This window comes from Osmerus eperlanus, chromosome 9, assembly GCF_963692335.1.
Source record: "Osmerus eperlanus chromosome 9, fOsmEpe2.1, whole genome shotgun sequence".
In the NCBI taxonomy this organism is placed as follows: Eukaryota; Metazoa; Chordata; class Actinopteri; order Osmeriformes; family Osmeridae; genus Osmerus; species Osmerus eperlanus.
The window spans coordinates 2,082,660-2,097,015 of NC_085026.1; the positions used below are offsets into that span (position 1 = coordinate 2,082,660).

Here is a 14,356-nt window from a genome sequence, read left to right on the forward strand (position 1 = left end):
CACTGACGTTACTAACATCACTACGTCACTAACGTCACGAAAACACGCGTGACTACCTGTAGCAGAACATTCGTTTCACATCTGTTAACTTGGGGGATAGCTAGGCTAACTATAGCTTTACTGCAAGGCAGCTGCAGGAACGTCACAAGCAAAGAGGCCAGGGTGATAACTATTTACTCATTTTACTTTGTGATGTGAAACACAATTATGAAATGTAATGTACAATATTAGCTGATATTATTAAGGAAGTAGGCCCACATCTACTTTTGGAAACGGTAGTCTACTATTTCACTGAAGCATTAGCATCATGACATTAGCCTCTGTTGCCCGGGCAACACATACTACAGTGGTCTATGATGCATCTGTTTTCAATCTTTAAAATAAACATTCCTCACAAATACATTTTCGTTGTAGGATTTATTATGACATTACATTACAAGTAAACGATTTGTGGGTGAAATGATCATTACCTGTGGTTTCAAACCAGTAAATCCAATTCAACCAACGCAATCGCTACCAAGACGAACACAGCAGCAGTCTACTAGTACTGTACCGTAGTAGTACAATTTACCGGGGCAGCTTCTCCACACAGGGTTATATCGCATTTTGCGTTGTTACTGACAATGATCGCTACCAGTGAGCTTTTTATGAATGAGCGATTTTCCACTAAATAAATGTCAAGCTTATTTACGTTTTGGGGGGCATATTTTCCGTTAGCAGATGGTACTGTTTGAATCGCGATTCCATCTTCTACTGCCGGGCAACGTCGTAGAATAATCTTCAAATGCTTTTAAATCTATGTCATCTTTATAAATAATAAGTATGCATTTTTATATAAAATATACAGAAATATCAGTTGTAAAAATGTCATTCAAAAACGGACCCCTGTGCAACCGACGCAAGCAAGCACACCCTACAATTTCCCAAGAAATTGTACCCTCTCTAGTTGACAGTGTGATCTTATCTCCATCTTCATTTCTACTGGAGCATGTTATAGGGAAAGCTTTAAAGCTCAGTCATGCCCCATCCCATAATGTAGTGTCTGTCAGGTTTTATGTTTGTTTGTCATATACAGTAGTGTAGGCACCACACATTTCTTACTAATCATCTCGCAAACATATTTGCGACTGGGTACATACGTTCACTATGTGGTTATCAATCAAACATGGTTAGTTCTGTCTAGGCATGCTGTTAGCGCAATGTCTCTCACTGTGTGTCTGTCTTATTAAATCTCTCTCTGTTCCCTGTCTCCCTCCCTCTCTTTCTCTCTCTTTCTATATATATCTCTTGGCCTGTCTGTTTGTCTGTCTGTCAATTTCTGTCTCTCTCTCTCCCTTTCTCTCTCTCTGTGTCTCTCTATTTCTCTCACTCTTTCTCTTTCTCTCTCTCTCCCGGATGTACAATCAGAGTATCAACTCTCACCCTCCTAACCCCATCTCCCTGTTCTCTCCATCATCCTCATCTTTCCATCTCAATCTATCATCCTTTCTCATCCCTCCTTCCTAATATATACATCGTCCTCATCCCTTCTCCTCACTTGTCCATTCTTCTCATCCCTCTAAACTTGAACTCTCCGACTTTCTCAACTCTCGTTCCCAGTTTCTCTAACAACATTTCTCCCCTCGTATCTTCTATACAACATCAAGGCTGTCACTTTCTTTGTACTACACTTTTTCACAATTGCTAAAACACATTCTTGAAACAGTCACCGATTTTCTCAAAACTGTAAACACAAAACCTCATCTTCAAGCACTATTTACAAAACCTCTGAATCCTCTTGCAAAATGAAACTTTCGCCTCAAAACACTCTTACCTGTGCTCAAAATCAAGCTTTCGCCTCAAAACAGATTTACCTGTGCTCAAAATCAAACACTGCTCTCAAATCATAAACAAAGTGATCAAAATGATATACACTATCAAGCAGTCATTGTCTTTTGATGAACGACAACATGTTCTATCATAGTAGCTCAAAATGTATCAGAAATTACTACTCTGCTTTGCTCTTTTTTGTTCTTTCTCCATCCTTGTACCTCTATACAGTACTGTACCCTGCATCTCACTACTCACAACTCACTCTTGTTCTTTGTTGATATGAACCTGCAACCAGTCAAAATCTATTGAGCAGTCAGTACTGTTACTGTAACAAATGGAAAGCACAATGTTCAGGGCCATACAATTTGTTCATTGTACAGTATACAGCCTACAATGCACTGTACTACAGTATACAATACTACAGTAAAAGGGACAAAAATCTAAGGAGTAAACATGTGATCAATGTGCTTCTTCTTGTCTTTGGGCTGGGTCAGGCCAGAGCACTTCGTCGACATAACAAGCAATATTTTCCCACCTTCAACAACCTGTTTGCTCTCTGAACTGGCTTATATTGGTTGTGTCACATCATTTGAAACAAGTGAAATCAATTTTGAGTGGTTGTGTTTTGTCAATGACATGTTTTCTCTATTTGTATTTGATTGTTGCCATTTGTGTTTACCGGTATGGATGACATGTGCATTAGAGTGCAGAATGTGTTTTGAGAATGAGAATGTGTTTAGAGTTTTGCTGAAAAGTCTATGTGAGATCTGCAAATTGTGTTTTACCATGTGAAATGGTTTAAGGTATTGACAACAGACTGCACAATTAGCTACATGAGTTCAGGCAACTGAGAACTTTGTTCAGCCGATGGGTTTTAGTGTTTTAGCAATTCAGAAAAACTGTAACAGCTTTTACTAGTCGACACTCTGCACACACACATACACACACACACGCACACACACACACACACACACATGCACACACCCCCACACACATGCACACACACTCTAAATGTAGTGACAGCAGACCCCTTCCTGAACACTGTGGTTAAACAGCTGGGTAATTGCAGCGCTTTTAAGTGTTTGATTGGCTCAGTGTTGTGTGTGTACATGTGTGTGCGTGTGTGTGCGTGTATGTGCATGTGTGTGTGCGCGTGTGTGTGTGGTTGGTAAATGAATGGTTTGTCACTCCACTTCCCTGTAGTGGTTTGCCACTACAGTGCCGCGTCTCGTTCTAGTGAGAGTGTAGGAAGAGAAAGAGCCAGATAGAATATGGAGGAGAGATGGAGAGAGGGAGAGAGAGAGAAACTGGTCCCATGTCTGTCCATTAGCAGTTAGCTTCTGCCAAAATACACTCGAGTCACGGGCAGTCCGTTTTTTTTGACCAAGCTTTGGAATACTGAACATAGCATTGTCTTAGGAAATGTGTCAGGAAGATTTTCAGTGCGCGACTCAGAAACGGTTTCAGGAAGTGCTGCTGGAAACGATTTGCATAAAGCTTCACCTGGAGATGTCTGGACCTGGTTGTGGTTTGATTTAATATCAAACAAAACACAAAGGTTAGGGACTGACAGCACAGTGCATGCACACACACACACACAGACACACACACCTACACACAAGGATGTACACGTACACACTTTTAAGCACACAAACACACACACACAAACAGAGGTGGCAATGATCCGTCATGTACTGGCAGCAAACTAATGAGCATGGTCACTATAGCAACGGGACTGTGGAGAAGAGGGTGTTAATTAGTTACTTCTTTATTCAGGTAGGCCCTTTCTGTGTGTGTGTGTGTCTGAGTGTGTGTGTGTATATTTACACATCACACAGCATATAATACATATCTAACAGCAACTTCTGCTATCTCCCACAGATCCCTCAGTGTCCCAGAGAACTGCTAGGATGAACCTCCACTAACCAGAGAGAAGAGACAAAAAAGAGAGAGAACTTATCGGACCTCCAGGTCTCACCCCATCCTCCAACGAAGGAACCTCACAGATTCCCAGTCCTCCACGACCCTCTCCTCCTCCTGAAAGAGAGAGAGAGAGAGAGAGAGAGAGAGAGAGAGAAAACTTCAGAAGCTTCTGTCACCCTCCTCACCCCCCGCCCCCCACCCCTGTCCTCAGTATGACCTCAGGCCTGGTGGGTAAGCTGGACCCTCGGAGGGTCCAATGGGGCGCCGCCTGGCACACCTTCACCTCCAGGGTGCTGAGGACCAAGCCGGTGGAGTCCATGTTGGATTCGGGCTCGTCGGCCACCGGCGCCCATGGGACCAGGCTGGCCCGGGTCCTGTCCACGGTGGACCTGGTGTCGCTAGGCGTGGGCAGCTGTGTCGGCACGGGCATGTACGTGGTCTCCGGGCTGGTTGCCAAGGAGATGGCGGGGCCAGGGGTCATAGTGTCCTTCATTATCGCCGCGGTGGCCTCGATACTTTCGGGTGAGGCGCTGACTATTACGTAACATGATTGTTGCATATCTGTTGGTTTCGAATCTGTTGGATTTTCTGTTCTGTCACAGTGAAGTTTCTGGCTTGTGTCACACTGAAGGGCTTGTGTTCATTAACGTGACCAGGGGGTCTGTGGGAAAGCAGGGGAATGCCAGCCACTGGCAGCGACTAGGGGTTAAGTTGAGAACACTAAGGACTGGCGAATACGGAGCAAGGTTCTCATCAGCGGAGTGATGATGAAGAAGTGAGGAAGGCCAGGAGACCAGGCCAGCTGCTGCCGCTGCACATGAAGAACTGTCAGAGACTTCCTCGGGAAAGAAGCTGGGAGCTTGTGTTACTGTAACATACACATAATGTGTGTGTGTGTTCATATCTCCTCCCCTCACAGGAGTGTGTTATGCAGAGTTTGGAGTGCGTGTGCCTAAGACCACAGGCTCCGCCTACACCTACAGCTACGTGACGGTGGGCGAGTGTGTGGCCTTTTTCATTGGCTGGAACCTGATCCTGGAGTATCTGATTGGTACGGCCGCGGGGGCGTCGGCCCTCAGCAGCATGGCTGACTCGCTGGCCAATCACAGCATCAGCAACTTCATGACGACGCACATTGGGACACTCAATGGCCTAGGTGAGAGGAGAGGGATCAGTGCTTGTGTGTGTGTGTGTGAGTGCGTGTATGCATGTGTGTGTTGAACATGAGTGTGTGTGAATGTGTTGAACATGAAGGCCTATATATGCTACTCCGACTCCGTTTAGGGATGGGCGGGCGGACAGATACGGACGGATACGATAGACTCTTTTTCGTTTATGGTTCTCTGTAGACTGTGGGTGCTGAAAACAATTCACCGCCAGAAGAGTAGGTGGCGCAACGGTAATGATGTCGTTAGCGGACCAATCACAGCCAAGGGGGTATCCGTAACTATCCGAAAAGTTAGGAAATTCAGGAGGTGCACGTCGAGCTCTCCGGGGGTCTCGGTCCACCTAGACGGAAGGCGTCTGTTTTTTGGAAAACGGAGTACCCTAAATAGGCCTTAAGTGTGTATGTGATGAACATGAGTGTGTGTATGTGTTGAACATGAGTGTGTGTGTGTATGTGTTGAAGATGCGTGTGTGTGTATGTGTTGAACATGATTGTGTGTGTATGTGTTGAATATTAGTGTTTGTGTGTGTTGAACATGAGTGTGTGTGTGTTGAACATGAGTGTGTGTGTGTGTGTGTTGAACATGGGTCTTATCTGAAGACATCAGCTCTGGCATCCAGGTCAGTCAGGTCCTAGTGTGTGAAATCTGACTGACTGGATGACTGACCGAATGACTGACTGGCTGATTGACTGGATGACTGACTGGATGACTGACTGGCTGACTGACTGGCTGAAGGACTGACTGACTGGATGACTGACCGAATGACTGACTGGCTGGTTGACTGGATGACTGACTGATTGGCTGATTGACTGGATGACTGACTGGATGACTGACTGGCTGACTGACTGGCTGAAGGACTGACTGACTGGCTGATTGACTGGATGACTGACTGATTGGCTGATTGACTGGATGACTGACTGGATGACTGACTGGCTGAAGGACTGACTGACTGGATGACTGACTGGATGACTGACTGACTTACTGGATGACTGACTGGATGACAGACTGACTGGCTGACTGAACGACTGGCTGACTGGCTGGCTGACTGACTGGCTGACTGGCTGACTGGCTGACTGGCTGACTGACTGACTGTGTATTAATGTGTGCTTATAATATATTTGTGTGTGTGTGTATGACTGTGTGTGTATGACTGTGTGTGTATGACTGTGTGTATGACTGTGTGTGTATGACTGTGTGTGTATGACTGTGTGTCCCCCAGGTAAGGGAGAGCAGTCTTATCCAGATCTGCTGGCTTTGGTGATAGCCATCCTGGTGACTGTGATTGTGGCTCTGGGGGTGAAGAACTCTGTTGGCTTCAACAACATTCTCAACGTCATCAACCTCATGGTCTGGGTGTTCATCATGATCGCCGGAATGTTCTTTGTCGACGGAGCCAACTGGGACGATGGACGCTTCCTCCCTTTTGGGTGGTCAGGGGTACGGTCTCATGTACACACACACACACACACACATACACGCATCCACAAGCACATAAACAGGCAGGCGATCACACATATTGGTAACCATTAGTTTAGTCCTGTGTGTGTGTCTAATTGTGTGTGTGTGCTTGTGTGTGTGTGTCAGATGGCTGAGTGGTGAGGGAGTCGGGCTAGTAATCTGAAGGTTACCAGTTCGATTCCCAGCCGTGCCAAAAATTGACGTTGTGTCCTTGGGCAAGGCACTTCACCCTACTTGCCTCGGGGGAATGTCCCTGTACTTACTGTAAGTCGCTCTGGATAAGAGAGTCTGCTAAATGACTAAATGTAAATGTGTGTGTCTGCTTGTGTGTGTGTGTGCAGGTGATGCAGGGAGCGGCCACCTGCTTCTACGCCTTCATCGGCTTCGACATCATCGCCACGACGGGGGAGGAGGCCAAGAGCCCCAACACCTCCATCCCCTACGCCATCACTGCCTCGCTCGTCACCTGCCTCACCGCCTACGTCTCTGTGAGTACGCATACACACACACAGACCTGCACTCAAACTCGCACACACCCACACACATGCACACACATACACACACACACAGACATGCAACCACACACGCAGGCATGCACACAAACACACAAAGGCGCACATACACTTGCACACAAAGATGTCCACACACACACAGGCATGCACAAACACACACACACAAACACACGTACACACAGACATGCACACACACACACGTACTATATGCCACATGAGAAACTACCCTATGCCAGCTATACAACTACATGACATGTTATTCAGTGATATACAGTCCAAACGCTGTCTCTATCTCCTATCTCACCCTCCTCTCTTTCTTGTCTTTCATCTTTAATCATAAAGAGATCTGATAGGCCAGATGAGGGAGGAAGTATCTTGATCCCTTTCAAACCCCTCAAACTGTTATTTCTAAACGTTCTGGTCCTTTGTTTTACCTGTGTGTGAGTGTGTGTGTGTGTGTGTGTGAGTCTCCTCTCCAATCCCAGATCTTTGCTGATTCTGCTTGAAGAACACACCCAAGTTTTTTGGGGTTGGCTGTTTCTATGGTTACCTAGCTATCACTGGCCAATCTGCAGTGAGTTTGAGAAAGCACTAGCTTATAGCCTTAGGCGGCGCCTATCCTCTGTTTATTAGTCTCTCTCTCTTTCTATCTCTCTCTCTCTTTCTATCTCTCTCTCTCTCTCTCTCTCTCTCTCTCTCTCTCTCTCTCTCTCTCTCTCTATCTTTCTCACTCCTTTTCCCGGTCTCTCACCCACTCTATATCTCAATCTTTCTTTCCCCAACATATATTATTGTCTCTTTGCTGTCGTGTCACTATATACATTCTTTTCTCACTTGTGTTTTCTATTTTCTCTCTCTACCTCCCTCTGTCTCACTCACTCTATCCTTCATCACCTCTTCCTATCTGTTGCTCTTTCCATTCCTCTTCCTCTCATCTTCATAATATTTAGAATGTCTTTCCTTGAGGAAGGCTGTGTATTTACTCTCCTCCTCATGAGGGACCATAATAATGATGACTGGGATTGGTTAAGGTTGGATCTGTGCCAGGGTGACTCTCTGATTGGCTGACATGTCTGTGGGAGGATGATCCTTTTGGCTCACACGATCTCTCCCTGTTAGTAACTGCTGGTCTTTTTGGTCTATGTGTATTTCATCCAAATCTCACAGCCCATGCTTTTTATCTGACAGTTGGGCCTGCATGATTGTATACGTCTTACACATGGATATCGCACACATATTCGTATCAGACAGACACACACAAGTGTGAGTTATGCGCTTACGCGTTAAGAGACCCAGGCCAGGGAATTGCAAGTGTGCGTGTGACTGAAAGTCTTTTTTTATTTTAGTTTGACCCTAACCGTGTACGTGCGTGTGTGCCCATGTGTGTGTGTGTCTGACCCGTGTGTGTGTGTGTCTGACCCGTGTGCGCGCCTGTGTGTGTTTGCGTGTACGTCCCTATCTGTGTGTGTGGTCTCCCAGGTGTCGGTGGTCCTGACTCTGATGGTGCCCTACAGTGAGATCGACGCCGACGCTCCTCTGATGGAGGTGTTTGCCATGCACGGCTGCCTGTTTGCCAAGTACATCGTGGCCGTGGGCTCCATCGCCGGGCTGACTGTGTCCCTGCTGGGCTCGCTGTTCCCCATGCCCAGGGTCATCTACGCCATGGCCGGGGACGGCCTGCTCTTCAAGTGAGTGAACACACACACATGAACTCACACACGAACACACACACGAACACACACACATATAAACACACACATGAAGACACACATATAAACACACACACATATAAACACACACATGAAGACACACACACACACACACACACATATAAACACATACAAACACACGCACACATAGAAACACACACACACACACACACACACATATAAACTAGGGGTGGGAATCTTTTGGTACCTCACGATTTGATTCGAATCGATTCTCGGGGTCACGAGAACTTGCTGTTTAGTGTTACTTGTTTCTGTTTGACTGTGGTAGGCAGTTAAGTGTTGAAGAAAAAAATACCAATGCATCAAAACCTTGACATTTATAGTTTTTCTTGCAGAGCATGCGATTTTTGAAATTTGGGAATCGATATGAATCGCTAGAAGACTGAATCGCGATTCAAATGCGAATTGATTTTTCCCCCCACCCCTAATATAGACACACACGCACACATATAAACACACACACACGCACACAAACACACACACATAAAAAAACACACACAAAAATTCACAAGCACACACACACATGAACACGCACAGCCACACACATTCATATGCACGTACCTACACACTCATAGTATACAGTCTGCACAAATAAAAAAATATATAAACACACACGTGAACACACGCACTAAGTGCATGACAGCACTTTTCTAGGCACTACTGTAACTGAGACATCATTGAAAGACTTTAGTTGAGTAAGTGAGATTGCACTTACTCAACAGTACTATTAGTTTTCTTCACCATCAATCAGCCACTGTAATCGAGATGTTGTTGTTGCTACATACTTAGGAAATTGAGATACCTTTGTTGCACTGTAGTTCCACTGTAGTATTACAGTATTGCAGTAATGTATTTCCACTGTAGTAGTACAGTATTGTAGTCATGTAGTTCCACTGTAGTATTACAGTATTGTAATAATGTAGTTCCACTGTAGTATTACAGTATTGTAGTAATGTACATTGTCGTATTACTTTTGTTCACCATGTCTATTTTGAGATGTGATTACTTTGTGATGCTGCTAGTAAATACAGACTTTTCTTTGACTCTGATCACCGAAACACTGTAAAATGAATCATTAGAACTCGTGCTTAATCTTCTAATGTACTTTCTATGTGCACTGTGAATGAAATGAAAAATGAATCACTCCACACACACTCATGAACACACACAGTCTCACACACTGAAGAACACAGAGGCACACATGCATGGATATCAGTGCACACACACACACATACTTCCATGCCATAGTTTTTGTTGTTAGGCTTGCTAATGTGTATGTTCTTATATCTTGTTGTGTGTGTGTGTTTCTGTGTGTGTGTGTGTGGGTGTGTGTGTGTGTCTCTGTGTGTGTGTCTCTGTGTGTGTGTGTGTGTGTGTGTTTCTGTGTGTGCGTTTGTCTCTGAGTGTGTGTCTCTGTGTGTGTGTGTCTGTGTGTGTGTGTGTGTGTCTCTGTGTGTGTGTGTGTCTCTGTGTGTGTGTCTCTGTGTGTGTGTGTGTGTGTGTGTGTAGGTTCCTGGCCAACGTGTCTCCCTATACAGAGACACCAGCAGTGGCGTGTGTGGTGTCGGGGTGTCTGGCTGCCCTGCTGTCTCTGCTGGTCAGCCTGAGAGACCTGATAGAGATGATGTCCATCGGCACCCTGCTGGCCTACACTCTGGTGAGACACCTCCAGCCTCACACTGGTCCTCTCACACACACCCTTAGAGATGAGGACATAGACTGACCTGGCCTAGTTTCTGGTCTGATCTAGTCTGATCTGGTCTGGTCTGATGTGTGTGTGTCTAGGTTAGTCTGTGTGTGCTGCTGCTACGCTACCAGCCCGAGAGTGACATCCATGGCTTCGTCAACTTCCTGTCCGAGGAACAGAACAACAGGAAGAAGGAAGGTGTGCTGGCCGAGTGTGAGAAGGACGCCTGCTCACCAATCAGCGAGGCCGATGAGTACGGAGGCGTGGCCACCAACACCTGTGGAGCCAAAAACCTCCCGTCGCTAGGCGACAATGAGATGCTGATCGGCAAACCCGATAAGACCACGTACACGGCCAGCCACCCAAATTATGGCACGGTCGATATGATGACGGGCATCGAATCCGAGGAGTCGGAAACCGGGTTCTCGCGGCGGTTGAAGAAGCTCATTGGTCCACATTACTACACTCTGAGGATCCGATTGGGTCTCCCGGCAAAGATGGACCGGCCCACCGTGGTCACAGGGAAGACGGTGACTGTGTGCGTGCTTCTGCTCTTCATCATCTTCTTCGTCTTCTGCTCCTTCATCATCTTCGGTAAGGAGACCAGCCCTGGAGGTTGGAATGGACCGATCGAAATAAACACTTCAATTGCTTCAAATGCTACATCTGTCAAATAAATAAATAAAGTGTATGTTCGACTAAAGGGAAAGTAAAATCTCCTCCTCCTGCTCCTCCTGCTCCTCCTGCTCCTTCTCCTGCTCCTCTTGCTCCTCCTCCTGCTCCTCCTCCTGCTCCTCCTCCTCCTGCTCTTCCTGCTCCTCCTGCTCCTTCTCCTCCTCCTACTCATTTCTAAATCCTCTTCCTCCTCCACGTCTACTTCCTCCTCTCTACAGGGGCAGGCTACATAGGTGAGGGGCGCTGGTGGGCGGTTCTCTTGCTAGTTTTCCTCATCATCTTCATCACCCTGCTGGTCGTCATCATCCTCCAGCAGCCGGAGAACCCGAAGCGTCTACCGTACATGGCCCCCTGCGTTCCTTTTGTCCCCGCCTCCGCCATGCTCGTCAACATCTACCTCATGCTCAAGCTGTCCGCCATCACCTGGATTCGTTTCGCCATCTGGTGCCTTGTGGGTAAGAGAAAGAGCCACCGTTTTATTGGATATTCTTCTTCTACTATAAGTCTACTACGTATTTTACTACTTCTTATTCTACGTAACTACTACCAATAGTCTAGTACTTATTCTAGTCTACTACTTATCTACTTATCTAGTAGTCTACTACTACTAGCTATTCTATTTATTCTACTACTTACCTGTACTACTTTCTTATTCTACTTTGTGTTCTACTATTTACTCAACAACACCTTGTTTTCTCATGTTTTTTAACGGCTTTCTTTTTTATTGGTACGCAATGTAAAATAAGAAAACTGACTTGACTCTCCAGAACGTAGGAGCAGAAGATTCTGTGCATTTTTTTCCCTCTTCCAGTGGGTTGGAGTTCTCTGGGGTGTTAGTTGCCATGTGAGTGGGATTGTAGGAGAACATTCTGGCTGCCTTTCTTCTCCCTGGGGAGAAGGAACCACACTCTGACTCAGCCTGAATGGGAAGAGCATGTTTTATTTCCACGGACTGTTCACGAGGTTCAAGTGTGTGTGCTAGGGTATGGATACAGAAGGTCAAACAGTGTGTGTGTGTGTGTGTCTCCAGGTGTGCTTATCTACTTTGGCTATGGCATGTGGAACAGTACTCTGGAGATCTCAGCCAGGCAACAGGAGGTCCACGCCTCCACCTACCAGCGATACGACCAGGGCGTGGACGAGGGATTCACCGGCTTCGACGACGACTTCTACCCCCCTAGCAACGACGCCTGGGGGGCCCCCGAGGGGGGATCTGGGCTGACTCCACCCCCGACCAACAAGGCCGGAGAGGATGGGACGGCACAGAAGGGCGGGGCTAAGAGCATAGCCAATGATGCCATGGCGGAGGAGGATCCGATGGATTTCTGAAGAGACTGACTTGATGTTGCCCATAATGTACTGCCTGTTTGCTGCCTGGGGATGGTGTATGTGTGTGTGTGTGTGTGTGTGTGTGTGATTTCACCCTTGGACTGGATTATCACATTTTGTTTGATTGGTGAATGTTTGGTTGTTCAGCAATGCCTGTTGTTGTCCACCCTGTCACAATGTTCCTCACGCTGTTGTCTGCAGATCAAGGTTAGCATCGGTCCCATTCTCAGAGAGAGAGAAAGAGAGAGGAAGGAAGAAAGATAGAAAGTGTGTTTAGTTTACTGGCCATTTACTGGATCCTCTGAAACTCAAATGTCTTTGACAGAGTGTCAGCACAGTGTCTGTTTTTCCTAGATTCCTAGAAACAGACAGAGAGAAAGAGAAAGAGAGGGAGAGAGAAAGGGCAGTGGGAAGGAGAAAGATGAGATGAGTCAGCAACCCTCTTCCTGTTTCAACACACAGAGGAAGCTGTTAAAGCACTGAGCCCCAGGTCACTTCCTGTGTCCAGGTGTCTGATTTGCTGCTCTGCTCTGCTCTTCTTATCTGTGATGGACAGAAACCAGCTGCATACACACACACACTGACACTGCTGAACAGGCCTATTTAAACAGTGGAACAGTCCTGTTATAGACGCTAATGCTCATGGTCTGTTCTATGGACTGATCATGTGTGTGTGCATTCATGCGTGAGGGTGTGTGTGTGTCTATTGAAATAGTGACCAAATCGTCCAGTGAGATTCTAGTTAACTTGGTTTGTGTTAAATACAATACACAGTACTATTCCTCCCCTCCTCTTACAATCTGTCTCTTTCTTTCTCTTTCTCTCTCTCTCTCCCTCCCTCTCTCTCTTTCCCTCTCTCTCTCCCTCTCTCTTTCTCTCTCTCTCTCTCTCTCTCTCTCTCTCTCTCTCTCTCTCTCTCTCTCTCTCTCTCTCTCTCTCTCTCTCTCTCACCAGACATATACACACTGAATGATATACTGTACGAGATGGGCATTGATGGGCACAAATAGTAATTGGACTCGGCTTGCGATAGTGCCTTCATGTGTGTGTGTGTGTGTGTGCGTGTGTGTGTGTGTACACTAATGGCAAAAATATAGATTTTTTGTAGCCATTATGATTTTCCTCTTCCTATAAACATACATTTGTGTTGGTCTTACCTTTTGGTCCTGGTAGTCGCTTAGTTAGCATATGCACACACACACACACTAGACACCCACACAACCTGCACCTGTCAGCTTTACCTTTCCAAAAATAGAGGTAAGAGAACAAAGAGAGAGAAAACAAAGAGAAGGGGAGTGAGAAAGAGGGAGAGAGGAAGAGAGAGACAAGAGAGAGAGAAGAAAGAGAGAGAGAGAGAGAGAGAGAGAGAGAGAGAGAGAGAGAGAGGAGAAGAGAGGGAGAGAAAGAGACGGAGGGAGGGAGATAGAGAGACGAAGTGAGAGGTAAAAGGAACTTTGAAGTGCTAACTGCATGGCTAGCTAACTGTCTGCTGTTCTGTGTGCCCTGTTCTTCTGTGTGGTTTTATGTTGCCTATCCTCCTCCTCTGCTTGGTTCTTCTCCTCTTCTTCTCCTCCTCTGTTCCTTTCGTCCTTTCATCCTCTTCTCTGCCTTGCTTGTGGGATGTGGGTTGAATTCTGTGTGATCGTATCTTTCCAGAGTGCTCCATAGACTGTACTAGGAAACCCCTAGGCACTCCCATGCCCTCCCCATAACCTCTGCCCCCACCCCCCTTCCTTTACCCCCCCCCCCCCACCGACCCAGCCTCCAACCTCAGCCCAGCCCATGTCCTCACCCCAGCCTCCAGCCCCTGCTGCTGCATTGGCCCCTACTGGGGAAGCCTTACATGTCAAATGCACTAAACTGATGCCACGCTAGCCCTGACCCCTGACCCCTGCCCTCCAACCCCTACTCCAGTTTCCCCTTAAACTACACTTCCCGGAGTTCCCCTTTCCTTTTCAGGTATGGGCTTGCCTGTGTTCTCCTGATTGTATGAAGTTGTATGCCAATCCCTATTTAATCCTCACATACTGTAGACAAACACACACACACACACACACAAAC

The 14,356-nt window shown here is 46.5% G+C and overlaps 1 protein-coding gene across 1 annotated transcript in view; it reads left to right on the top strand.

The window, feature by feature from the left end:
• The window catches only part of slc7a14a (solute carrier family 7 member 14a), a 19,800-nt gene extending 7,159 nt beyond the window's left edge, over positions 1-12,641 (top strand). The window contains exons 2-10 of the mRNA XM_062469594.1: positions 3,694-4,257; positions 4,655-4,891; positions 6,124-6,341; positions 6,704-6,850; positions 8,354-8,562; positions 10,114-10,261; positions 10,390-10,885; positions 11,185-11,421; positions 11,997-12,641. Of these exons, the coding sequence (XP_062325578.1) occupies positions 3,948-4,257; positions 4,655-4,891; positions 6,124-6,341; positions 6,704-6,850; positions 8,354-8,562; positions 10,114-10,261; positions 10,390-10,885; positions 11,185-11,421; positions 11,997-12,295 (2,301 nt within the window). The 5' untranslated portion in view covers positions 3,694-3,947 and the 3' untranslated portion in view covers positions 12,296-12,641. The remainder of the gene's footprint in view (positions 1-3,693; positions 4,258-4,654; positions 4,892-6,123; positions 6,342-6,703; positions 6,851-8,353; positions 8,563-10,113; positions 10,262-10,389; positions 10,886-11,184; positions 11,422-11,996) is intronic.
• The last annotated feature ends 1,715 nt before the right edge of the window (positions 12,642-14,356 follow it).